At 46.3% G+C, this 27428-nt stretch overlaps 2 protein-coding genes and 1 long non-coding RNA gene across 3 annotated transcripts in view; all 3 read right to left on the bottom strand.

Moving 5' to 3' along the window:
* The window catches only part of LOC309330208, a 162784-nt gene that overhangs the window by 60687 nt on the left and 74669 nt on the right, over positions 1-27428 (bottom strand). The window lies entirely within an intron of this gene.
* LOC309330075 (protein S100-A14-like) lies at positions 281-9024 on the bottom strand. Its single transcript, XM_081841499.1, has 3 exons — positions 8771-9024; positions 3785-3931; positions 281-2300 (listed from the first exon to the last, which is right to left on the bottom strand). Exons 1-3 carry the CDS (start codon positions 8798-8800, stop codon positions 2169-2171), a joined length of 309 nt encoding a protein of 102 aa, XP_081697625.1. The 5' UTR covers positions 8801-9024; the 3' UTR covers positions 281-2168.
* Positions 18409-23483, bottom strand: S100A13 (S100 calcium binding protein A13). The gene is made up of 2 exons (XM_081841502.1): positions 23330-23483; positions 18409-18708 (listed from the first exon to the last, which is right to left on the bottom strand). The coding sequence occupies exons 1-2, from the start codon at positions 23480-23482 to the stop codon at positions 18571-18573; spliced, it is 291 nt and encodes a 96-aa protein (XP_081697628.1). The 5' UTR covers position 23483; the 3' UTR covers positions 18409-18570.

Genomic DNA, 27428 nt, shown 5'->3' with positions numbered 1-27428 from the left:
CCAGAAGCGGCTTAGTCGTGCTGGCCACATGACCCGGAAGCTGTATACCGGCTCCCTTGGCCAATAAAGTGAGATGAGTACCGCAACCCCAGAGTCGGTCATGACTGGACCTAATGGTCAGGGGTCCCTTTACCTTTACCTTTACCTTTACCGTTAGAGATCTAGAATCGTTTCAGCAAGGCAGGATCCTGCCAGGCTAGCAACGACATGGATCCGTCCTTAAAGATCCTGTCCCTTAAACGAGATGTGATGAAGGAAAGACAACAAGCCCCTTGCAATCTTTCTTTTCTTATTTCTTTATTTCATGGATTTATACAAAATAATAATAATATTAATATGGCAAGCAACACAAGAGGTCAAAACGTTTGGCCATCCGCCCAGCCCAGACTTTGGAAACCGAGGATAATTCTTGCCAGATGAGGTGGAAAGGAATGGGACGGATCCAGACCTTACTTGGACACTCAGTGGATGGCTTCGTGATGACCACAGTGGAGCAGATTCGGCTGCAGGGAAGGGTTTCTTCAAAGCATTTCATGGTGGTTCCCATTTGGCGAGTGTTTAGGTCTCAGACCCATTTGATTTGTTCAGTGGAGACGTCAACCCCAACCCAGAACGCCCTTTGCTACCCAACCTCTGCTCTCTCCAACCCAGGAATCACACACAGCCCCAACGTCTAGCCTCTTGCTCTAACCGCTAGCCTCTGCTTCCCTTTCAGGGGAGGAAATTGAAAGCCATTACCCCCTGAGCTTTGCACCCTCTCCCTTAGGCCCCCAGTAAATTTTGCAGAGACGAGTTGAAGGGCCACAGTAAGTAATAGGAAGAGGGAACTGGATCTTCCAAGAATTCACCCCCTGGTGGCTTATGAGGAGGTGAAGGGAAGACCACTCATGTATTTCAAATGCATTGAGATTAAGGACTGCATTCAACACAGCTAGACCTGATGTTGGAGGCTAGAGGATGGGGCCATGTTGGAACTCTGGCAGATCAAGGGGTGGAGCCAGTGCAGGAACTGGTGGGTTATGGGCAGAGCCTATATAAATCCAGTCTCTCCAAGCTGGTTCAATCACAACCCATGTTGCCACAGTTGTAGTTGGTTGGGCCAAGATTTGCATTTCTCCAGTGGTCGTAAATTCGGGTTGAGTGCTTGCCTAGGTCCAATCTCCATAGCTTCTCATCTTCTTCCGCCCACCTGATCTGGCACAGCCAAATCCAATCCATTTAATTCAAACTCCATAGCTTCTTTGCTTTGTGAATTTAGAAGATTAAAATAACACCCAAGGAGGAGACCAGGAGCTTGAAAACACAGCTAATGGAAGAAGCATCATCAACGCTATGGAAGCGGGCGAACCAAGATGGACTAGCCAAGCGGGGAACGAATTCCACCACCAAGATCAAAACTTTGGATTGAATGTATAGGTTTATTTTTAAAAATAATAATAACATTTCCAAGGTCTGGAGCAAATAGTATTCTGGATTCCGGATCTAGAGAGAGGAGGGAAACATGGTGCTCTGGGCATTCTAGATCCAGGGGTGAGATAAGTGAAACATAACAAATCTAGAGGCAAGGGCTACTAATTTATTTTAAAAGTAAATCTCCAAAGAGTTCTGGATCAGATCTGGAAGATCTCAAACAAACAGACATGCAGAAGAAGAAGAAGAGTTTGGATTTGATATCCCGCTTTATCACTACCCGAAGGAGTCTCAAAGCGGCTAACATTCTCCTTTTCCTTCCTGCCCCACAGTATGGAGGAGTTTGGGTGGGTCGGCCTGAATTATCAAAACCAGAAAATAGGAAATTTGAGAAAACATCCAGACGGTGAGCTAAAATGACCTCTTAAGGGTCCAGAGCTCCTCCGTTTGAAGGTTCTCGAGTTGAGCGGTCAGGAACCGAGAACGTCAGTGTAGCTGGAAAGCTTACAACAATGCCATTCTAGAGTGGACTAGAGTGGTTAGGGTGGGAACCTGGGCTGTGAACTGAAAGTTTCCCGACTTAAAGGCGATCAAGCTCTAGACTTTGATATCCCAGAACCGGACAAGGGGAGGGGAAGGAGACCACCCCAAAATATTAACACTGCATTGACAACACATTGACATCATGGCGGACAGTCTCTCGTTCTTCCTGTGTAAATGGTCCGAGGCCTTGTGGTTCTGATCCTCCGAGGTGCGCGTTACTTCTTACTCTTTGTGACTCGGCACCCCTTTGCTGCGTCTCCCATAACGCTCCAGTACTCGCCAAATTGCAGTTTGGCCTCGTCGCCGTCACCATGGCATTCAATCTTATCGTCCAACGTGCCAACGCTCTGTTGGGGGAGGAGAAAGAAGCTGTCAAAACCCAGCAGGGAAACCAGAGCTTGGATTGACAGTTTGCGGTTTCTTTTTCCAGACTTGGGGGGGCTGGACTAGGGGGGCCCAGAGAGAAAAGTGGGCGGGGCAGCAAAGGTCAATAATTTCACCTCCACGCAGGAGGGCAGTTTCTGTGCCCGTACTCACACCCCCCTCTGTATCCTGGCAAGTTAAGAGGCATGGTCAGAATTCAAGGACACATTCCAGCCAGGCAAAAACACTCAGGGAGGATGCCAAGCAGGGCAGGGAGAGGGCATGGGCTGGAGAGAAGGGGCAAGGCTTAGAGAGATGCCTGGAGGGCTGAACCAGAGGTTTCCTAGCCATGCGTTAGAAATCTACCAAGTTCCATTGCTTTTTTCATTTTTAGTCAAGTGATAAAAGCGTATTTTTTGCTCTATAAGACTCACTTTTTCCCTCCTAAAAAGTAAGGGGGGATCTGTGTGCATCTTATGGAGCGAATGCAGGCTGCGCAGCTATCCCAGAAGTCAGAACAGCAAGAGGGATCGCTGCTTTCACTGCGTAGTGATCTCTCTTGCTGTTCTGGCTTCTGAGATTCAGAATATTTCCCCCCCTGTTTTCCTCCTCCAAAAACTAGGTGCGTCTTGTGGTCTGGTGCGTCTTATAGAGCGAAAAATATGGTACCCCTTTATTTTTTGGAGGGGGGGTCCTTTCTCCTTTCTGCTGCTCCTTGGAAAAACTGCACCTCTCCCTTTCCCTGCTCCATTCAATGGATGTTTCTGTTCTATTTGTTTGTGTCAGGGATGGGGAATCTGCAGCAAGTCTTCCATACATTGTTGGAATGGGGCAACCCAGCCAGATGGGTATTATTATTATTATTATTATTATTATTATTATTATTATTAGTCTCTAACTCCCATCAGCCCCAGCCAGCAAGGCCAACAGCCAGGTTCTGTGGGAACTGAAGTCCAATAAAATGGAAGAGCATAGATTCCTCCTTCCCAACTTGTATGGAACAATAGAAACAAGGCTACAATCAAAGCATCATCGGAGGAATGTGGACACAATGATCTACCATTACTTCCACAGCTGAGTGTCTCACAACGAGGATCTAGGCCTCCCTTTCCCTCCAAAAAAACTGAGGCCCTGCAGGCATTGTTGAACGCTCATCACCCCTGACAATTGGCCATGCTGTCCAGGTCTAATGGAAGCTGGCGTCCAAGAACATTGTTGGACTACAACTCCCATCATCCCTGGCCATTTGGCCATTGTAGCTGAAGGGGCTGGTGGAAGTTGTAGTCCCTACGACCACGTGTTAGGCCCCAGGTTGAGGGAAGCTGATCTAGGCTGAAGAGAGGAATTGCAACTCTTTGGTTTGGAATTGTTCCCCTACATAACGCAGAAACACCCCCCCCCCAAAAAAAACTCTGCCACCCCCCCTGGCAGACGTCTGTCTTAGATTCTAGGTCTAGATTCTCTTCACCTCTGCTAAATGTGGCAACCTCTGTCCCACCAGGTCCCTCAGCTCGTTGGGGGTGATGCACTCTTTACGGCCCTTGACGGCGTAGCAGTGGAAGTTGTTGATGACGATTTCAATGGCCCTCTCCACATCGGTGAGCTCTTGAGAGTTCTGGGGAAGGAGAAAGACAAGGAGAGGAGTCATTGCGAGACACAAAGCATCAGCACAAGTCTGTGATCTCAAAAGAAGGCAGTCAGACCGGCCCGACTCCCTCCTACGCAGTTACACCCTCCCCGAAACTCCATTAAGACTCCCAAGATTGCATACCATCTCTGGTGAGCAATCTGGAGATGATTATCCATTCCATTTGCACCAAACAGCCCAGCTCCATTACAGAGGAAACAACAACATCCATCCTCTTCTGTGCTAGACCAGATAAGATGTGTCCCGTGTCCACAAACATATCAAGTCCAGAACGAATCATATCCTTGTTTACCGTATCCTATGTTGAAACTCATTCATTTCCTGACTCACATTCTGCCTGCATTAGAATGAATGAAAACTGAAGTCAAATCCATCCCGAATCTTCTAAAACTTCAGGAGATATCCAGAGTCTATCTTCAACCGCTAGACATATTCCAAATCATTTTAAAACCTGGTTGTTGTTGTTGTTTTACAGAGGCCACAGCTGCGCCATACATTTAAAGCACCATGATCCCACTTTAAACAGTCATGGCTTCCCCCAAAACGAATCCTGGGAGTTCTGGTTTGTTAAGGGCGCTACTGAGAGTTGTTAGGGCAACCCCCTATTCCCCCCTCAGAGCAACAATTCCAGGAGTGGCTTAACAATCAATCCCTCTTCCCAAGGAACTCTGGGAATTGTAGTTCTCCTAACAACTGTCATCCTATTTCACAAACTACAGCTCCCAGAATTCATTGGGAGGAGGCACATGGCTGTTTAAAGCAGAAAAAGTCAAAGGGGCATGGAGAGTCAGTGCTGAGGACCGAGATTCCCAAAGGGTACTTCCCCCAAAGTTGCACTCCAGTTGCCATAAGCCCCAGCCAGCAAGGCTAATGGCAATGGATGATGGGAATTGCAGTCCAATGACATCTGGAGGGGTATCAGCACTCTGATATGATACTGTGGGTGTCAGATGCGCATCAGGTGGGCGTTCAATAGCCTCAAAGGATGGATGAGAAATCTGATTCTATTCACATTTAAAGGCAAATTGATCAAACTGACACATTGTGAAACAAAATACAAGCATGAAAGACAGCCATCCTCCTAATTTTGCACTGTTCTGAATTTTGCAATGCATTTCTCTGGCCAAGTGAAGGTGTACCAAAACACAGGTATTGGTGAAAATCATGTGCAGAAAAGTCTCATATTGGAGACTTTGCAGAAATGTGTCGATCGCAGCGAAATTGCATTCAAGAACAATTGTATAGTAAGAGAAATTCGCACTGAGGTGCTGACGAATTTCTGTGAGGACTTTTAAAAAAAGGAAAAAAACCCTGCAAGCTGATCTGGAAATGCGGAGAGCTGAATTTCAGACTGGGAAAATGAGGAACAGAGAGAAACGGAAATGATTTTCCCATCCTGACAGCCACGATTATTTGATGCACAAAAAAATCTCCAAAGCCAACTGGTCCATCTGATCATGTGTGCTGCAAACAGGATTAACAGTGGAGTGGGAAAGCCCCAGGGCCTCTTTTTGCACCATGGTGTCTCGGGACATATCCTGACCCTCAGTTTTCAGCCATAAGAGCACCATACCACCAGGCCCGCCAAGACCCAGCCTGAGAGAGAGTTTGTGGCCTCTCACCTTAACATTCCCACCCCTTGCCTTTCCTAATTATTACACAGGAAGTTGCCTTGTACTGAGTCAGACCCCTGTAGCTCAGTGTTGTTTACATGGACTGGCAGCTGCTGCTCTCTAGGATTGCAGGCAGGGGCCTCTCCCAGCCCTACCTGGAGTTGCCGGGAATCGAACCTGTGACCTTCGGCATTCAAAGCAGACTCTCTACCCTTGAGCTATTGCCCTCCCCTGCTGTCGGATATACTTTTAACTGGGGGTGCCAGGGACTGAACCCCAGACCTTTGGCATGGAAAGCAGATGTGCTGCTATTTTGCCCTATAAATAAAGTAAGGCCCTAGTCCTCATTGTTTGGAAGAAGGCCCTGATTAAGACAGGAATGGAGGGAGCTGTTCTGTATTGAGTCAGACCTCACGGTCCATCTAGATCAGTGTTCTCCAAACTGTTGTTGGACTACAACTCCCATCGTCCCTAGCTAGCAGGACCAGCCATCAGGGATGGTGGGGACTGCAGCCCAAGTTGGAGACCCAAGTTTGGGAAACACTGATCTTGTCTGATATTGCCTGTGCTGACCACCAGTGGTTTCAGGCAAGGAGCATTCCCAGTCCAATAGGTCTTACTCTTGAGTAAGTGTGCCCAGGACAACAGCCCATAAATAACAAAAGGTTCTTGCTTCCTGCGACTGCCACCCTTACTTGGGGACTGAGTCCCACCGAAGTCACTGGAAGCGACTTCCGAGTAGACCTGCACAGGACTGTGCTGTGCCAGCATCTTTTTTAATGAAATGAAATGAAATCCCATTTTGAATCCTGAAAATCCATATGAAATCTTCCTTCTACACTGTGCTGCATTCAGTCGAGAACTTACTGAATGTTTTTTTTAAAAGTATATATATATATTTTAAAATCATCAGGGAAAACCTGTTTGAATGCCGAGAGAAGCCAGAGCTTTCGGGCGTTTCCCTGGATGAACGACCGCAAAGCCAGTTGATCCAGAAGATATATTTAAAATCAGCTGAGGGATCTGGTCTCCAAGACAGAAGTCACTTGTGGAGCCTGCTGACATGTCATTCTGGACCCAATGTGCTATTCGTATTCAGGGCTGCTGGGATAGGAGGTGATCTGTGCCTCCTTGCTTGTTTTTCTAATCTGCATCTTCTGCTGCAATTTCACCTTCATGCACACACACATACGGAGTTTACACCAATAATCTGGTGACCTCCAGATGTTTGTGGACTGCAATTCCCATCAGCCACAGCCAAACGGGACAACGGTCAGGGCTGATGGGAGTTGTAGTCCAGCAACATCTGGAGGGCCACAAGCCCGCCCGCCCGCCCCTTTCATAGGCAAATGTCCCAGCCAATCAGGGATCACATATCAAATGCACTTACAGAGGTGTAGAGCAAGGATGAGGAGCACCTATGTTGTTAAACTACAACTCCCATCAGCCCCAGCTAGCACTGGTCAATGATCAGGGATAATGGGAGTTGCAGTCCAACAACATCTGGAGGGATTCCCCTTCCCTGCATTAGAAGGAAGGCAAATGACGATTTAGTTCAGGGACAGGGAACCTGTGATTCTCCAGATCTTGTTGGGTCCCAACTCTCATCACACCCAGCCAACATGGCCAATAGTCAGGGGTGATCAGAACCGTAGCCCAGTAATATTTGGAGGGCCACAGGTTTTCCCACCCCTGCTGTATACACATGTCCCAACCAACCAGGGACCACATATTAAATGCACTTGCAAAGGTATAGAGCAGAATGGGGAGCCTGTTGACCTCCAGCTGTTTGTTGGACTACAACCTCCATCAGTCCCAGCCAAGATGGCCCAACGGTCAGAGGCAACGATGGGAGTTGTAGTCCAGTAACACCTGGAGGGCACCAGCTTGGGAGAAAGCTGGCTTACGCGTTCCCTGTCTGCAAATTTTGCCATCTGATTTCCCCTTTCACAAGCCATGGCCCATGCTCAGTTGGCAGAGCATGAGACTCTTTATGTCAGGGTCATGGATTCGAGTCCCACATTGGGCAAAAGACTCCTGCATTTTAGGGGGTTGGACTAGATGACCCCGAGGCCCCTTCCAACTCTGTGTTGCTATGAAATTTTCCACCTTCTCTCCTCGTTTCCAGACAACGGCATCCTAGGCGAGGACAATGAATTCTGACTCAGCACTAGACTTGGCAACCATCTCCGCTTCTAATAAAAATATTGCCAAGATATTCTCCCCCACCCCAAAAAAACCTCACCCCACGTACCAATCCCCTCTCATTAGGAGATTTTTCCTTAAAACATTTCAACGTGTCCCACGAGGAGGACCATTCCAGAGGAGATTAGAACTTTGCCAAGCTGGTAGACAAGTCTATTCTAGGCCCCAGGAAGGCAGTGTCTCATACAACTGGAAAGAACTGGTTTGGCCAAGGAGATCCCGAAACTTCCTTAGAGGGAGATGGTTGCTCAAGAGGATCTCTCCCTCTCTCCTGGGGAAGGACTGGGTCTCGGTGGCAGAGTGTTCCTAACCACACCAACCCTTTTTCCAGAATCATGAGGACTTTAGCTATGGGGCAAGATCATAGCTGTCAACTTACAGATTTGAAAATAAGGGATCAGCAGCCCTGAAAATAAGGGATCAGCAGCCAAAATAAGGGATTTCCCGGGCACAGGTATGTTCAACTTCTGAGCCCCTTTGAGCCAAAGGCAGAAAGCCCAGCCAGCAGCCAAATGAAGCCTCATCAATAAGGGACAGCAGCAGGACATGGCGCTGGGATAAGGGACTGTCCCGCCAAATAAGGGACACTTGACAGCTATGGGCAAGATATGTAGCCAAGCTACAAAGTACGCACTCTGTATGCAGGAGAGCTGCTGCCAGTCAGTGCAGGCCACATTGAAGTACATGGAGCAATGGTCTGACACAGCGTATGACAGCTTCCTATGATCCCTGGAACATTAATGGAGGAAACGGACCCCTGTATTTTAGCCAACCCAATCCAGTTCCCTATGACATGGGGTTCTCTGTTTCTCCCTGAGCTTTGCTGAGTTTAAAATCCACAGATGATCCGAGAGGGCATCCTTTCCACACACACACACCCAAAAAACCCTACGCGCACCCCCCTTCCAACACAGAATGATTTCCACAATTTCTCCTCTCCCTTCCCCAGAAAACCGAAAGACAGTCCCATTTCCCCACTCCAATTGACCTTTCTCTTCTTGCAACAACCAAAGCCCATTGTTGATTCGGTTCGGTTCGTTCGGTTCGGCAAAAATCCCCTTTTCCGGAGCAAGTTGTGGCGAGTTGGTTCCTTGAGATCCGCTGGGTAGTTCCCGCAAAGAGGCTCTTAGAAATCCAACAAACGGCTGTTTTTCCTACGTGCGGCCAACAGAAGGGAAGAACGGAGACTTTTAGCTTTCCATCGGATCCTGCCTCTTTTATTTCCCCACTCCCCCACCCTAGTCTGAGCCTGTTTGGGAAGGCAAATTGTTGAGCGCTGCCTGAACATGTCCGGAGCGACGAGGCACACCGCTGAGCACGAAAAGGATTGGAGTTCACGGGGAAGGGGTGGGAGTCCTGAGGAAGGGAAAAGCCCACCGCCACTACTATTCCCAAACAGCAAACACCCCTTGCACCCCTTCTGTTTTGGGATGGGAGCCCCGGAGGAGTCCCAAAGGAGAGAAGTCCTGCTTACCTGCTCGAAGGGATCAGCTGTGCTGGATAGAACTGCCTTTCCTGCCACGGTTTTATATCTCAAGAAGGCGGGTGTAAGAGACACCTTCGGAAGATACCAGGAGGCGGTGGTGGCGCAAGGCATCTCTCTGCGTCGCCTGGCATCCTGCCAGCGTGGAACTCCAGCGCCACCCATTTCCTAATTTTTTAGTCACGGTGCGGCGGGTGAGCAATTGGTATGACAGGAGGCCAGTTTACGTGACTCTTCTCTTCCCTCCCCGCCCCCTCCAGTTTATCAAACTCTCCCGCTTTCCTCATCTCGTGCTCTATCCCAGTGATCGCCAAACATTAAGGATCTAAGAATGTACATCCGTGGCTCCCAATTTTTTTCATGCCACACCTTATGGATTCCATAAACTTATCTCCAGCGCCCCCCTCTAAAAGCAGGGACGTGGGTGGCGCTATGGTCTAAACCACTGAGCCTCATGGGCTTGCCGATCGGAAGGTCGGCAGTTTGAATCCCCGTGATGGGGTGAGCTCCCGTTGCTCTGTCCCAGCTCCTGCCAACCTAGCAGTTCAAAAGCAGGCCAGCGCAAGTAGATAAATAGGTACCACTGCGGTGGGAAGGTAAACAGCGTCTCTGTGCACTCTGGTTTCCGTCATGGTGTCCCATTGTGCCAGAAGCGGTTTGGTCATTCTGGCCACATGACCCAGAAAGCTGTCTGCGGACAAACACCAGCTTCCTCGGCCTGAAAGCAAGATGAGCGCCACAACCCCATAGTCACCTTTGATTGGACTTAACCATCCAGGGGTCTTTTACGTTTACTTTTACCTATAAAAGCATTGTTCAGAATAGCGGTTTGCGCAACCCCCTGATTCATTGCACATTTATTCAAAATCCAATTAAAATTTGTTAGTTGGTTGTAGAATATTTGAAAAAGAAATATCATGGTTGTGTTCAAACGTGGGCAGGGTTTGAAGTATAGCAGCAGATGACAAGTGGTAGCTTAATAATTTATAGTTTTTACTCAACTTAAACTACCTCACCAGGTTATTGCGAGGTGAAAACAGTGAGGAGGAGGACTGCCTTATTTTTCCATGTATAAGACAATGTTTTTTGCTTAAATTTGTTAGGCAAAAATTGGGGGCCATCTTATTCACAGATTGTGAATGCAGGGGGGGGCAGGTGATCAGTGGCAACAATTGGGCAGGCAGGTGAGAGATTGGCAGTGTCCGACCTCCCCCCAAAAACTTTTTAAAAACCCTCAACAGATCAATAATTATTGATTTCTCTATTTGGGTTAAAAAAGATAGGGATCAACTTATATACGGGGGGATCTTATACACAGAAAAATATGGTATGTAAGCCACCCTTGAGTAGGAAAGGTGGGATATAAATGTTAGTGTAAAATTGCTGTGGCAAAAAAAAGCAGCGAATAAATTTAATAAACAGTCATAACAATGCAAACGAAGCAACAAACCATGAAATATAATACAAATAATCATAAAAGTGACCGGTCAAATAGGGACAGAGACAAAGTCCAATTCAGTTTGCATTCAAAGGCCAGCTGCTCTCGTTTGCACTTCCTGAAGTAAAACACGAAGCAAAACTCAGCCATCCTTCGAAATCCGAACTGCCCTGAATTTTGCAACGCAGTTCTTCAACCAGGTTGTAGGTATGAAAATGTATACGCTGGGTAAAGTTTGCATGTTGGAAAATGCATACTTTTATTAAAAGAATGTATGAAAATGCATTATGTTTGGGGGGTGGCTTGCAAAAAACTTGTCTTGCAAATTAGGCAAAATTTGCATTAAAATGCTGGTGAATTTTCATGTTATTTTAAGAAAAGAATTTGCAAACTGATGTGGGAATGTGGAGAACTGGAAAATGAGAATCAGGCCCCATCTTCCCTCTGTATCTAAAGCAGTAGACTAACACATTAAGCAGCCATGGTTTCCCCTAAAGTATCCTGGAAGCTGTCATTTGTTAACGGTGCTGAGAGTTGACAGGAGGGCCCCCCCCCATTCTTTCACAGAGCTATAATTTCCAGAGTTGTCTCTTTTCCCAGCGACCCGAGAGAGAGACTGAAATTGATAGATTATTCCATCTGTATCGGCTCATCAATTTATATAGATACATAGGCCTGTGGACATAGAAAGACATACTTCAAGGAGTGTCTGACAGTCTAATAATAATAATAATAATAAATTCAGTGCTTTTTCTGGGGGGACACAGGGGTACGCATACCCCTAAACATTGTGTGAATCTAAAATTTTAAACATTTTTAGTTTCTTCGCTAGCACGGTGAATCGTCAGTTCCGTCGCTACCCCCGATGGCGTCCTCATTTCCTCTCATGGCATTTCCTGAGTCTCAGACGGAAGCGAGCGTTTAATGTGTGAAGCAGTGTGGAATGTGGATGTGTGGTGTTTTGCTGATGAAAGTTTGGCCTCATCCTGAAGGAAAGTTCTTAACCTGAAGCACTATTTCTGGGTTAACGGAGTCTGTAACCTGAAACGTATGTAACCCAAGGTACCACTGTGTTATTATTGCTGCATCTTTGCTGAAGTGTGTTCCACAATATAGGACCAGGAACACTAGGTGTCCAGCTTCTAGCAGAGGCCAGTCAGTCTGCTGTAACACACGGGACAACAAGCAACACTCATCTGGATTATCTCAGAGACTGAGCCACAGGTGGTCCTTAAAATATGCCTGAGAAGCTCGTACACCAGCCATGAAAGGGAAGAATTCCTCCCCAACAGTGCCCTCTTAGAGATCTCCAAATTGCATCAAAAAGTTTCAGTGCCAAGTGCTTGTTTTCAACCAGCCATTCCCTTCCCATGATATTCCATTCAAGTCTCCCTCCCTCTGCCTGCCAGTCGGCGTTTCATGTCGACTCCTCACTGGGCTGTTTTGGGTGTAATAATAATAATAATAATAATAATAATAATAATAATATTTATTATTTATACCCCGCCCATCTGGCTGGGCTTCCCCAGCCACTCTGGGCGGCTTCCAAAAAAATATTAAAATACTGTAATGCATCAAACATTAAAAGCTTCCCTAAACAGGGCCGCCTTCAGATGTCTGTACCCCATCCCTTAAGGGTTCCCCCTTGAATCCTAGCCCAAAGATCCCTTCCTCATGTGCATCGTTGATTTTGGAACCACTGCACTGATGTAAGGAACAGAATCGAGCCTGCTAGGGTATCCTGTGGCCCTCCAGATGTTGTTGAACTCCCACCAGCCCCTGCTTATCAAGCATGCTGACTGCTGTGGCTGCTGCCACAACTGGAGGGCCACAGATTCCCCGGACGCGGCTGTGAGTGTACAGGGTTGCCTCTGGGTATATGGCCTGGTTCGCCTAACAGTCATTGACAGACATATCCGTTGCAAATTTGTATAAACCACATATAATCATTTCCCAGTAATAAAATCTAGCACCCTGTTTGCGTTGAGAGTCCCTAGACAGGAGCTTTTAATTAAAGAGAGTTAACCGATCAGGATTATTATTCTCAGTCTTATTTACCCACCTTTCAGCCTAAGGTCCCAGGGCAGGCGACAACAGTTACAACTCAACGTTAACAGTTTAAGGCAGCTTATAATCACAGACATCAGGTGCGTCCTAAAAATATAGACCTTTGTGGTCGGAGACATTACCACTCCGGGTGCCGGTTTTCCACAAGTTGCCAGTTTTCCACAAGTTGGACAGAATGCTGAACTAAATGGACATTGGCCTGATCAGGCAGTCTCTCCTTATGTTCTTAGGATTCAGTTTGCCTTTAAAAGCAAGCCTATCAACCCTGATGGCACTGTGGGTTAAACCACAGAGCCTAGGGCTTGCCGATCAGGAGGTCAGTGGTTCGAATCCCTGCGATGGGGTGAGCTCCCATTGCTCGGTGCCTGCTCCTGCCCACCTAGCAGTTTGAAAGCACGAAGTGCAAGTAGATAAATAGGTACCCCTCCGGCGGGAAGGGAAACCACGTTTCCGTGTGCTGCTCTGGTTCGCCAGAAGCGGCTTAGTCATGCTGGCCACATGACCCGGAAGCTGTACGCCGGCTCCCTCGGCCAATAAAGCGAGATGAGCACAACAACCCCAGAGTCGTCCGCGACTGGAGCTAATGGTCAGGGGTCCCTTTACCTTTAACAATCTACCCTGAACTTTCTGAAAGAGTACATGAACCAAAAACATATTCTTCAAATCCCTCCTTCTCTAACTTTTGTAGTGCTGTTCCCCAGCCTAGCTTCAAAAACAGATAATAAAGTTTTCAGGGAAATACATGCGTGAGTAAAAAGAGGCTAAAATAATGCCTTGTGGAAGGGAGAATTGTTTCCCAAAACCAAAACCAAACTCTGCATATTAGGAGAAATTTGCCCTAAAATGCTTTTAAATTATCACGGGGAGTTTTCTTTTAATGCAGACTGATGTGGAGAACTGGAAAAATGACATAGATTTGCCCATTCCCCAACTCAGCTGAAATTAGACAAATCATTGGTGCAGGAGAGGGTCTGTCAATGACTACAACTCATCATGATGGCTCTATGAGCCCTCTAAATTCAGAGGCACTCAATTTATGGGTGCTGGTTTTGGAGCGGGTGGACAAGCAGGGGTTACGGTTATTCTCAGCCCCATCTTGTGTGGGCTTCTTGGAGACACCTGGGAATGTGGGAGCCCAATGTGCACAGAGGGGAGCTTTCATGTGGATAAGGGCCGGGAAAGACACTTGCTCACTGGAGAGCTCCATGAGCACATGAGGAATCTTTCTATACTGTGGATATAGGATGGGAAGGATGCTTTTGTCCATATGGGCAAAGCTTATTTGCGTGCACGAGCAGCCTGCGGTTCAAGTGCCACTGGTCCCTTCTCTGTGCCCACACAAAGCTTGGAATCAGAGGCTGTGTGGATTCAGGAGACGCCCCTGTTGTCATGGTCACCTGTGGCGGAGCAACACCCTCAGGGGTTAAATTCCGGAGTGCATTCCTTTGCCCTGCCGAAATCAGCCTCCTTATACAATACGCATCTTGGAAATCATTTCCGGCTCCAAAGGAACAGCAGGTTGTCATTCCTGGGCTCTCTCGCACCGAGCCCTGGCCTGAAGCCAAACGTGTTTCTCTTACCTGTCGAGCTGGTCCTCTGTCTTAACAGATGCTCCACCTTCCCCCCTCCAGAGGTAGACACATCTTACTCTCATCGGTGCAAAAGGAGCTGATGGATTTCTGGCTCCTCCTCCACCTCTGCAGCCTCGAGGAAGGGGCTGCCAGGTTTATATACCACTTAATTCAAAAGAATATTTCTAAGCAGTTTGCAAGAAGCAAAATGAAATGGACCACTGAGTAGCTCAGTCAGTTAGAGCATAGTGCTGATTACACCAAGGCTGTAGGTTCGATCCCTGTTTGGGAGAGCTTCATATTCCTGCATTGCAGGGGGTTGGGATTAAATAAATCTCAGGGTCCCTTCCACCCTACAATTCTATGATTCTATTCATTTAAATCATTGCTATGAAAAGTCCCTGGCAGTTAAGAAATAAAATATATAGCAATAAACACAAATAAGGATAAAGGACAGCAAAAATAGTAACATTATCAAACTTAAGATAAAATCAATCATTTGAAAAATAAACATATATAATGAAATCACTTGGATGGATTTAAAAGAGAATTAGACAAATCAATGGATGGATTTAAAAGAGAATTAGACAAATCAATGGAGTATCAATAGTAACAATGGAGTATCAATAGTATCAATGGTTACTAACCACAACAACTATGTTCTCCCTTCACTGCTGCAGGGAGCATGTCTTTAAATACCAGTTGCTGGGAAACGCAGGAAGGCAGAGGGCCAATGGCCTGATCCAGCAAAACTCTTCTTATGTCCATATGTTCTTATAATATTAATGGCCTCTCCACAACAGAGGGGAGTGGAGAGTGGGTCTCAAGACCCAAGGAAGAGCATGGCATGGGGGTTGGGGGTGGAGAACTACTGCCACATCTCCTGTTGTATTGCTTCATTTAGCTTTTGTCCAGGTTGCAAAGTGGCAGCCCCAAGTTGGAGGAGCGTTAGTGATAGGGAGGAGTAGTGCTGGGACCAGCTCACCCTAAAGAGCAGGCCCCCACCATGAGGCAAAGTGAGGGGGCAATATGGGAGGCAGAGCATTCAGAGCTAGGAAGCTCTAGCACTTCTGATGGTGACATTAACATCTCCATCCCTTGGGAGCTCTCCCAGGTCCTGATGAGCCTCCTCCTTGCCCCTAATTAAAGACCTTGCTCCAAGACCACCTCCCTCCCTTAGGAGCTCTCCCAGGTCCTGAAGCGTCTCCTCTCCAATCTTCCTCCCTAGAACAGGGATAGGGAACCTGCAGCCCTCCAGACATTGTTGGACTCCAAATCCCACCAGCCCCAGGCAGTCAGGCCAATGGCCGGGGTGCCGGCAGTTTCATTAATAGCATTTTTCTGATGTAGGCTTGGGGGTCAGGGTGGGGAAGAAAACAGAAGGGATAGGGTAGAACCAAGAGGGAGTGTCACATACAGCCAAGATCACATACAGTGTCACATACAGCCAAGATCACTCTTCCCCACCCCTTGACACAATGATTCTGCAGATATACTGACTGGTGTCAGGAGAAAATTATCCCCTGGCATGATTTGGGTTGGGGGGGCATTGGCAGGGAGATGCAAGGTGTCACACCCACTTTAAAACACAATTGCAAGAGATTAGGGGTGGCAGAGGGTGAGGAAGAATGAAGGACTAAGGAGATTGTCCTGGGTGCTAATGAGTAGGTGCTCCCCAATAGCCTAAAATAATAAAATAACAATCACTTGCAGCAGCAACACTGGGAGTTGTAGTCTAACAACGCCTGGAGAGTCACAGGTTTCTCAGTCGTGCCCTATAGCCTGCCACCCCAAACCTGATGCCTACTTCCCACAGCTGTTGAAATTGTACGATAAAGACCCTAAGAACCCAGGAATCCGAATAGACTGTTCCTGGACTTCAGAAGAACCTGGCTGCTGGTTCAAGTCAATGCCCATCTAGTCCAGAATCCTGTTCTCACGAGAGCTAACTTTTTGGGGGGCCTGCAAACAGGACCTGAGTGCAACAGCAACTCCCGCCACTTGTGATTCCTAAAAACTGATGTTTAAAAGCACATTGCCTCTTTAGCATATCGGTAGTCATTATGGCTCATTGACAGACTTCACCATGAATTTGCCCCATCCTCTTTTAAAGCCATCCAAGTTGGTGGCTATCAATGCTTCCTTTGGAAATGAGTCCTCTAGATTAACTATTCACTTTGTGGGAGGAAACTACTTTCCTCTGGGCTGCATCAATAGGAGTATAGCATCTAGATCAAGGGAAGTACCGGTAATAGTGCCACTGTATTCTGCTCTGGTCAGACCTCACCTGGAGTACTGTGTCCAGTTCTGGGCACCACAGTTCAAGAAGGACACTGACAAACTGGAACGTGTCCAGAGGAGGGCAACCAAAATGGTCAAAGGCCTGGAAACGATGCCTTATGAGGAACGGCTAAGGGAGCTGGGCATGTTTAGCCTGGAGAAGAGGAGGTTAAGGGGTGATATGATAGCCATGTTCAAATATATAAAAGGATGTCACATAGAGGAGGAAGAAAGGTTGTTTTCTGCTGCTCCAGAGAACTGGACACGGAGCAATGATTCCAAACTACAAGAAAGAAGATTCCACCTAAACATTAGGAAGAACTTCCAGACAGTAAGAGCTGTTCGACAGTGGAATTTGCTGCCAAGGAGTGTGGTGGAGTCTCCTTCTTTGGAGGTCTTTAAGCAGAGGCTTGACAACCATATGTCAGGAGTGCTCTGATGGTGTTTCCTGCTTGGCAGGGGGTTGGACTCGATGGCCCTTGTGGTCTCTTCCAACTCTATGATTCTATGATTCTATTCTATGATTCTATGATTCTATGATTCTATGATTCTATGATTCTATGATTCTGTCTGTCTAGAATCTTCCAACATTCAGCTTCATTAAAGGTAAAGGTAAAGGGACCCCTGACCATTAGGTCCAGTCGTGACCGATTCATTTCTGCACCCAATTGAAAGTGCTGGTTTTGACCTATAAAGCCTTAGACGGCTCAGGACTGCAATACCTCAAGCACCACCTCTCTCCACATGAGACCTGGACCCTGAGATCATCTTCTGAGGCCCTTCTTCTTGTGCCTCCTCCTATCTATGTTGGGTTTATTGTCTGCCTGTCTGTTGTTTGTAAGTCACTTTGAGTTAAAAGGTAAAGGTAAAGGGACCCCTGACCATTAGGTCCAGTCGTGGACGACTCTGGGGTTGCGGCGCTCATCTCGCTTTATTGGCCAAGGGAGCTGGCGTACAACTTCTGGGTCATGTGGCCAGCAGGACTAAGCCGCTTCTGGCGAACCAGAGCAGCGCACGGAAACGCTGTTTACCTTCCCGCCGGAGCAGTACCTATTTATCTACTTGCACTTTGAGGTGCTTTGGAACTCCTAGGTTGGCAGGAGCAGGGACCGAGCAACGGGAGCTCACCCCGCCGCAGGGATTCGAACCGCCGACCTTCTGATCAGCAAGTCCTAGGCTCTGTGGTTTAACCCACAGCGCCACCCCAGCGCCATGAGCTTCATTGGACGTCCACAAATTCTAGCGCTATAAGAGAGGGAGATAAACTTATCTCTGTCCACTTTCTCCACGCCATGTATGATTTTATACACCTCAATCATGCGCCCTCTTCCTTGCTTGTGTTGGTGCTGACCTTTAAAGCCCTAAATGGCCTCGGTCCAGTATATCTGAAGGAGCGTCTCCATCCCCATCGTTCTACCCGGACACTGAGGTCCAGCACCAAGGGCCTTCTGGTGGTTCCCTCACTGTGCGAAGCCAAGTTACAGGGGGCAGAGGGCCTTCTCGGTAGTGGCACCCACCCTATGGAACGCCCTCCCGTCAGATGTCAAAAAGAAAAACAACTACCAGACTTTGAGAAGACATCTGAAGGCAGCCTTGTTTAGGGAAGCTTTTAATGTTTGATGCATTACTGTTATTTTAATATTTTGTTGGAAGCCGCCCAGACGGGGAAGCCCAGCCAGATGGGTGGGGTATAAATAATAAATTATTATTATTATTATTATTATTATTATTATTATTATTATTATTATTATTTTGCCACCAAGCAAGCAACAAACAACAACAGTATCTCAGAGCAAATGCTTTTATTTGAATTGCTGCAGCCTGTTGACTGACGGGTTGATATTTCCTGTTATCTTCCTCCTCCTGCAAGCACTCAGAATCAAGGTTTCTTGGTCCCACCCAACTCTCTCTCTCGCACAAGCCACGGCCACCCACCCGTGCCACGACTTTCACTTCTTTCTCCCCACTTTCTCCCTCTTGATATCCTTGGCCAGCTCCCCAATCAGCCTCCAGTACTCTCCGAATTTCAGCTCCTCGTCGTTGTTGACATCCAGGCTCCTCATCTTCTCGTCGAGGTCGCCGACGTCCTTCGGAAAAGGAGGAAAGGAAAGGAAAAGTCAGGGATATGTCTAATTTGTTAATTAGACAAATTAACAGGAATTAGACAAATTAATAGGAAGGATCCAAAACCGGTGGGACCAGAATTTTACCGAAGACTGGAGTAAATTTACGAACTAGATGAAAAGTATTTGTGATGATCAGATGACGTTTGAAGGTTTGCAAGAAGTTCTGTGAGAGGAGTATTGTTGGGAATATTGTAAAAATGGAAAAGAGGAGATGATAAGTTAAGGGAGGTAAAGACAATATAAAATTAAGTAATGCATAAAAAGAGGTTAAGACAGAAGATCATCGGAGGTGCTGATGGAAGTCCAAAAAAAGTGTATTTGTAATAATTTGTGTGGTACATTTTATAATTTGTATGTTAAAATTAATAAAAATGCATTATTATTATTATTATTATTTTTAAAAAAAGGAAAAGTCATGGATAGCTGGGGCAGCAAAGGCACTGCGACGTTTTGTCACAGGAAGCCGCTTGTAAAAAATATGTAAGGTATGGAGAAGACAGTCTGAGGAGAATTCTCTCTCTCTCTCATCATTCTCCCAGAGCTCAGAGTCATCCAAGAAAATTGATTGGCAGCCCTCGGTTCAGAACCAACAAAAGGAAACACATCTCCATAACTATGCATAATTAACTTCAGGAATTTGCTCCTGCCAGATCTGGTCATCGCGGCAGCAGGTGTCTCATGTTTGCGTCAGCCCATGAATGACACGGAGTCTGGTCCAACTTCCCGCAAGCAGCAAGTGATGGGGTGGTCTGAAGGCTACACGCACACAGAGTGAGAGAGAGAGCAAAGGGATTCCTTGCACACAGAAATCTAGCAGGTCAGGGAGAAGGTGATCTAGCTGAAATTTATTCCCTGAAGGACTAGTTTTCTACATGCATGGTGTTGCTCTTTCTTGGCAGAGTAGACTAGGTTAGTCATGTTAATTAATTTCAATGGGTTTACTCTGAGTAGGAATAAGAATCCCATATATCTATAGCATTTTTATACCACTTTAGCAGTCGTGGCTTTCCCCCTCCTTATATATCGTAATCCTGGGAAGTATACAACCGTTCGTTAGAGGCACTGGGAATTGTAGCTATCTCCCCCCCCCCCCCATTTTATTTATTTATTAACATTCTTATATTACGTCGGTAAACATTGTCATATTACATTACAGGACTTACTATAATATAATTTCCAACATGTATACAAAAATTATATACAAATTTTATATACCTAAAAAGAAAATGAAACCCAAAAAAAGAACAAAGGGGGAAAAACAAAAAATGATTGATGTTGGAGAGAGACTGGGTTGAGAAATAAGATTAAGAGCACATATTGATATAAGAATGTATTAGATAGTATATAAAGAAATATACAATAATAAGAGTACATTCATTTGTAAAAAAGAAATATACAACGGGAAAGACAGGAAGTCTAGTGTGTTGGTATGTGTATGATTTTTGGGAATTATAGCTATCTTAAGGTCTCCTAAAATCTCTCAATACCCTTAACAAACTACAGCTCCTAGGATCCTTTTTTATTTTGTGGGGGTGCCTTAAATGTATAGTGTACACAGCCGGGACTATATCACCCCATGGCTTAATGTAGAAAATCCAAGGGTGCAGGGGTCATATCCAAACCATCAATTGAAATCACATTTATACCACTTTTAAAAGTCATGGCGGTTTCCTCCAAAGAATCTTGTGAACCACAGTTTAAGGGTGCTGGGGATCATAGCTCAGGGTGGGGTCTCCTAACATCACCCTTAACAAACAGCTGTTCCCAGGATCCGATGGAGGCAGCCATGACTGTTAAAGCGGTATCACAGTTCTTTGAATGGCTACTACAAGTGGATCCAAGCATTAGTCATTACTCAGAGTAGACCTACTGAAATTAATGGATGTGACTAACTTAGGCTCAGTGGGGTTGCTCCCAATCTTCATCCCACTCAGAAAAGTTCCCCGTTGACTTTAATGAACTGGACTAACATAGGTCCATTATTTCCAGTGGGTCTACTCTGAGCACAGTGGCTGCTCTCAAGTAGGCTCGCTTTTAAAAGGGACACGAATCAAGGCCTCATGAAAATCCATCAGCGTTTTAACGCACATTTCTCCCAATGGGCACACGCGTGTACACAACGTTGCCTAATACATTTTTGCAGAGCACACATTTTTCTATGCAATTTTAGCTAACACACATACACAAACACAAACATCTTTGCAAAGCAATTTTCCTGAACACAATGCATTTTTCTATCTCATTTTCACTAAGAGACGCATTCATACACATCTTGGTGTACAGGGCTGTGCTAGAGAATGCATTGCAAGATTCAGAGAAGAGTGAATTTTGAAGGCAGGCTGCATTTAAGTTATTGATTCCGAAAGGACGACTTAGGTTCTCCTCAAATTGCGACAGGAATCAAATACAGTACCTCCCCTGTCCTTAGACATTGCGACTGCTGCAGCTGCCAGCTCCTCAAAACTTTTGCAACCCTTCACCTTACCTACTGGAATGTAGCACAAGAGTGAATCCCTCCACTCTTGCCAGAATCAGACCATTGAAGAAGAAGAAGAGTTTGGATTTGATATCCCACTTTATCACTACCCGAAGGAGTCTCAAAGCGGCTAACATTCTCCTTTCCCTTCCTGCCCCACAACAAACACTCTGTGAGGTGAGTGGGGCTGAGATACTTCAAAGAACTGTGACTGGCCCAAGGTCACCCAGCAGCTGCATGTGGAGGAGCAGGGAAGCGAACCCGGTTCCCCAGATTACGAGGCTACCGCTCTTAACCACCACACCACACTGGCTCTCCCGTTGGTTCGTCTGGCACAGTATTTCCAACACTGACCGGCAACTGCCTTCTGGGGTTTCAGGCAGGGTTCTCTCCCAGCTGTTAGAGACTAGCTGGATGCAGAGGAGAGGTGGAAGGCAAAAGATGGAGAACCCCCAAGGGAAGATGGCTTGGAGCCCGGGGACTGGTGGTGGGTGATCAGAAGGAGAAGACTGGGAGAAGGATGTGTCAGAAGCAGAAGGTGCAACAGGGTTTAGTGAGCAGTAGGGTGGTTCATGAGACGTGGGTGACGTTGTGGGTTAAACCACTGAGCCTCTTGGGCTTGCTGATCAGAAGGTTGGCAGTTCGAATCCCCGCGACGGGGTGAGCTCCCATTGCTCGGTCCCTGCTCCTGCCAACCTAGCAGTTCAAAAGCACGTCAAAGTGCAAGTAGATAAATAGGTACCACTCTGGCAGGAAGGTAAACGCCGTTTCCGTGCGCTGCTCTGGTTCGCCAGAAGCGGCTTAGTCATGCTGGCCACATGACCCGGAAACTGTACACCGGCTCCCTTGGCCAATAAAGCGAGATGAGCAAGACTGGACCTAATGGTCAGGGGTCCCTTTTAGGTCCCAACCTCTTAGGGTGGTTCATAAAAAAACTTTTTTTAAAATAATGCCTGCTCCAAAGGTCTTATCTTACTACACTAGGGATTATATAGCTATATCTGAAATTTCATGCATATCAATTAATATCTTGACCCTGCTCCACTGAATTGAAATTTCAGCCTTCAAAACATAGGAAAACGGTCAAGTAGACAGCTATTTTCATGGAGGAGGGTCAAGATATTAACTGATATGCATGAAATTTCAAATATAGCTGCATAATCGCTAAGATAGTAAGATAAGACCTTTGGAGCAGGCTTTTTTTAAAAAAAAAAAAAAATTATGAACCGCCCTAGTGATCAGGAAGAGGCTGTGACAGAGGGCAGTTCAGAATCAGAGGCGGAAGCAAAGGCTGGAGAGGAGAGGGGGCAATCGGCAGAGATGAGATAGGCGGCTGAAGAAGCCAAGGACTCTCCCCTCCTGCTGTGGCCAGCTTCCCTCCCTGCTGGTCTCCCAGGACCAGGAGAGGTGTGAAGAGGGAGTAGCAAAGACAGGCACATCGACTGAGTCTCAGATTGGTAGGGGAGAAGCAGACTTAGGCAACTGTAGGCAACTTCAGTCCCCTCAGCTGCCTCATAGGGGGCACGAGTTGCTGTGCTCGCTAGGTCTGGCCTCCTGAGCAGATCTTGTTTCCCTAACTTCACTGACGCCGTGTGGTTTATTGCTGACCTGCACGGGACACCATCCCGACTCTAATAATGCCTCTTGCTTGCTTGGATGGAGGATTCGTGAAGGGAGGTGCGAGTGACTGTGCAGGAACCAGTTTACTCCGCAAAGGTAAAATCCGCACTCGTTACTCCACTAACTGTTGCCTCTGGTCCCTGCCCACCACTGCAACACGGCCCTGGAAGGCTGCTCAGAAGGGAATGTCGCCCTCAGGCAGAAAACTATTCCCTGCAGAGCTTCCGGACATGCAATGAGAGGCAGTGGGTCATAGAATCATAGAATCATAGAGTTGGAAGAGACCACAAGGCCCATCGAGTCCATCGAGAGACCACAAGGGCCATCGAGTCCATCGAGAGACCACAAGGGCCATCGAGTTGGGTCTCCAACTTGTCTTTCAGCAAAATGCTTTCGGCCTAGCCCTGCGTGTCCTGATTTTAAAATAAAAGTCTCCCCCATCCTCCTAGTCTTCTGCCCTATAATTTGTGTCGCCCCCCCCCCTACCTTCATGAGGTTCGGGAGCTGCTCGTGAACAAGTTCCTTGAACTCCCCAGCCGTCAGAGTCCCCTTCTTGCCCTCACGGCCCGCATGCGTGAAGAAGATGTTGACGATCTTCTCGATGGCTGCCTCCAGCTCTGTTGATTCGCTGCTGGCCATCTCAGGACTGAGGAGTGGCGAGTTCCTTCCTTCCTCGCTGAGGCTGTGGCTCGACGGATGGGGAGTGTGTTTGTAGCAACGGGCTGTGTAAGACGGGCTCTGTGAACAGGGGAAAGAGGCAAGGTGAGGCAGTCAAGAGGAAATCAACAGGGGAAGAGCAGGAGGAAAGTTGTCAACAAAGCAACAAAGGACATAAGAAGAACTAAGAGACCACATAACACTGGTCTTGAAAGACCTACACTGGCTCCCAGGACGTTTCTGAGCACAATTCAAAGTGTTGGTGCTGACCTTTAAACCCCTAAACGGCCTCGGTCCAGTATACCTGAAGGAGCGTCTCCACCCCCATCATTCTACCAGGACACTGAGGTCCAGCTCCGAGGGCCTTCTGGCGGTTCCCTCACTGCGAGAAGTCAAGTTACAGGGAACCAGGCAGAGGGCCTTCTCGGTGGTGGCACCCACCCTGTGGAACGCCCTCCCACCAGATGTCAAAGAGAACAACAACTACCAGACTTTTAGAAGACATCTGAAGGCAGCCCTGTTTAGGGAAGCTTTTAGTGTTTGATGTATTGCAGTATTTTAATATTTTTTTGGAAGCCACCCAGAGTGGCTGGGGAAGCCCAGCCAGAAGGGCGGGGTATAAATAAAGTAGAGGTAGTAGTAGTAGTAATTTTTTTCTGTTGTTCTGCTGTTTTTTTATTGCTATGTTTTTTTTTTGTTGTTGTTTTTTTAACTCAGGGTCTTTCCATAGCAGTATTTTAAATGAATAGAATCAAAGCTCTGGCTAGTTAAAACATCGCCGTCAATCGACAACAACTCAACAAGAGAGACCAATGTCACTTGTTGCTTTGCCAAACGAATGCGTCATGGGCTGGTCTTTCAGCTTTTCATAGAATCACAGAACGGTAGAATTGGAAAGGATCCTGAGAACCATTTCATCCAACCTTCTGCCATGCAGGCAACATCCCGCTGTCCCAATCAGGGATCGAACCTGCAACCTTGGCGTTATCAGACCATGCTCTAACCAGTTGAGCTACCAGTTTGCGATACTGCCTAGAGGCAAAGGCGAAAACATTCCAGAAGGCCTGTAAACACCACCTTGGTAGCCAAGATAACCCCAGGACCAATTGCCACTTGCTGCAAGAACAAGATCGCATCGCATGTGGTGGGAATGTAGAGAAGTTAAAAAAAATTGGGAAATGATATATAACAAATTGAAGAAAATGTTTAACATTTGTAAAATAATCCAGAAGCATTTTTGTTAGGACAAGACCTGCCTGCATTTTGTTTGTAGGACAAGACCTGCCAAGGAAAACAAAGAATTTATTCGTGTATGCTACAACAGCGGCAAGAACACAAGGATGGAAGAATGAGGAAAGCCCGACAAAGGAACAGTGGCAAGAGAAACTGATGAACTATGCAGAATTGGCTAAACTGACATACAAACTGCGAGATAAGGACAACGGTGACTTTAAAGAAGAATGGGAACTTTTTACAAAGTATTTAAAAAGACAACAAAATGAATTGGACTCCTTGGCAGGTTTTGAATAAACACACACAAATTTAGTGGTTGATAACATGGTAGATAGATAATATAAGGATTGCAATAATTTTATAATATGCAGAGAAATCAGAGACTGAGGTAAGTTTCGGGGGGGGAGGGTTTGATGGGGAATGGGGAAAAGGGGGAAAATAATGAATATGATATGTTTTGATATATTGTTATGTTGAATTTGTTAATAAATTTTTATTTATTTTTTAAAAAGAACAAGATCAAGTTTCCTGCTTGGCAGGGGGTTGGACTCGATGGCCCTTGTGGTCTCTTCCAACTCTATGATTCTATGATTCTATGAAATCGGCTTATTCACGTGCTTGGGCATATACCGTATTTTTCGCTCTATAAGACGCGCCAGACCACAAGACGCACCTAGTTTTTGGAGGAGGAAAACAAGAAGAAAAAAAATCTGAATCTCAGAGGCCAGAACAGCAAGAGGGATTGCTGCACAGTGAAAGCAGCGATCCCTCTTACTGTTCTGGCTTCTGTGATAGCTGCGCAGCCTGCATTCCCTCCATAAGACGCACACACATTTCCCCTTACTTTTTTAGGAGGGAAAAAGTGAGTCCTATAGAGCAAAAAATACAGTATTAGTTGGCTTGCTTGGGATGCTTAGCAAGTTGGGAGAAGGGAGATCTCTCACACTGATTGCCTCTCAGCCTGAGATGGATGAGAGATAAGCTACTACCTTATCTGAGAGAGGGATGAAAGCTTCTACCTTATTTGAGAGATGGATGAGGGATAAAGTACTACCTTATCTGAGAGATGGAAGGGCGCCTCTAAGGCAGGGGTGAGTTAACTGGATTATTGGTGCCTGTTTACGTAGTTTGCTTTGTGCATAAGTAATGCTTAACATAATAGCAGTGAGGCTCTGCAGGGTGCTTTGTAAGCTTACACTTTCCTTTAATAAAGCACTAGAACTGGCCATTCTGATGTTCTCCCATCCTCCTTCAGCATAGCTGCATCAACCCGCTCTCACAAGCCCTCGACCTTTCTTTTCTTCTCATGAAAACCTATCAGCATATTCGCGCAAACTTCTCCTGATGTTCGCAATCTTCTTATGCACCTATTTGCAACGTTCCCCAGTAGAGTGCATTTGTGGTGGGTTAGTTTCACGAAGAGATCCATTTCTACGCACACTTTAACGCCAGTCTATACATCGTTATACATGTTGCTCCGCTAAAGAAACTGGATTGCAAAATTCAGAGAAGTGCAGATTTCCTAAGATGGCCGCGTTTCCGTTTGCGTATCATTTTGGGTTGCGGAAACTAGGGAGATTCGTCTTTAAATGTGAGCTGAATCACATCTCTCCCAACCAACTCTGACTGTGGTTTGATCCTAGTACATTTCTGCAGGACATTGTATCCCCAAAATATTAGAAAGTGGTCAAGTCCCAAGGAGAAGGGAACTGGTTGTTAAGAGGGCAAGGAGCTCGCCTCCCTCTGTGGAAATTAGGAACTAATAACACCACTGAAAAGAATTAACAGTAAGAAATAACAATGCACACATCAGTTGTATCTTCCCATCCATTGATTAATCAATTGCATTGCGCTGCATGCTGACTTGGGAATAAGGCACCTCCAACTCAATGAGGCTTACTTTTGGGTAAATGTGAGGAGGTGAATTCAGTTGTATGGATGTGTGGGCCGGATCCTATGGATGCACTCTTGCAAACCAGTCCTGCTGAATTCAGGGCGAAAGCATGGATAGGATTGCACCACTTTCCTCCCGGGGCAACTAAAGCACTTCTAAACGCGACTTTGGGGTCAGCGGAGACACTTTCCCCTCCGTCCCACAGCCCTGCAATCTGGCTCCCCATACCACACCAGCTAATTGTCCTAAAAGGCAATTAGCTCCAAAATAGGTGACCAACGTCCAATCTGGCTGGTCCTTACACTGGTTAGCTGGCTGGACTGAGAATTAACAACACCCTTTTAAATGTAAGAAAAGCCCTCCTCAGTGAGAGATCCAGGAATCTCCCAGAAACCCACAAGCAAGGCATGAAGGCAACGTTCCACGTTGTTGTTTTTTGCAATTTGTCTTTAGCACCTGGTTTTCAGGATACACTGACCCTGAATTTGGAGGCTCTGTTTTGCTGGCAATGTTTTAAACCTGTGTGCCACAACGATAGAGATAGATAGATAGATAGATGATAGATAGATAGATAGATAGATAGATAGATAGATAGATAGATAGATGATAGATAGATGATAGATAGATATAGATAGATGATAGATGATAGATAGATAGATGATAGATAGATAGATAGATAGATAGATAGATAGATAGATAGATAGATAAGAGAGAGAGAGAGAGAGAGAGAGAGAGAGAGAGATATGATAGATAGATAGATATAGATAGATAGATGATAGATTAGATAGATAGATAGATAGA

Source organism: Podarcis erhardii (genome assembly GCF_964252035.2).
Source record: "Podarcis erhardii genome assembly, chromosome: 15".
NCBI classification, from domain to species: Eukaryota; Metazoa; Chordata; class Lepidosauria; order Squamata; family Lacertidae; genus Podarcis; species Podarcis erhardii.
This window is presented reverse-complemented; position numbering and strand designations above follow the sequence as displayed.

Excerpts from the sequence above, each read along its gene's own strand:
- S100A13 (XM_081841502.1), bottom strand. The coding sequence starts at position 23,482 with ATGGCCAGCAGCGAATCAACAGAGCTGGAGGCAGCCATCGAGAAGATC. Across the intron at positions 18,709-23,329 it reads AGCTCCCGAACCTCATGAAG|GACGTCGGCGACCTCGACGA; the intron begins GTAGGGGGGGGG and ends CCTTTTCCGAAG.
- LOC309330075 (XM_081841499.1), bottom strand. The coding sequence starts at position 8,800 with ATGGGCTTTGGTTGTTGCAAGAAGAGAAAG. Across the intron at positions 3,932-8,770 it reads GTTGTTGCAAGAAGAGAAAG|AACTCTCAAGAGCTCACCGA; the intron begins GTCAATTGGAGT and ends CTCCTTCCCCAG. Across the intron at positions 2,301-3,784 it reads GGTTGCCACATTTAGCAGAG|AGCGTTGGCACGTTGGACGA; the intron begins GTGAAGAGAATC and ends CTCCCCCAACAG.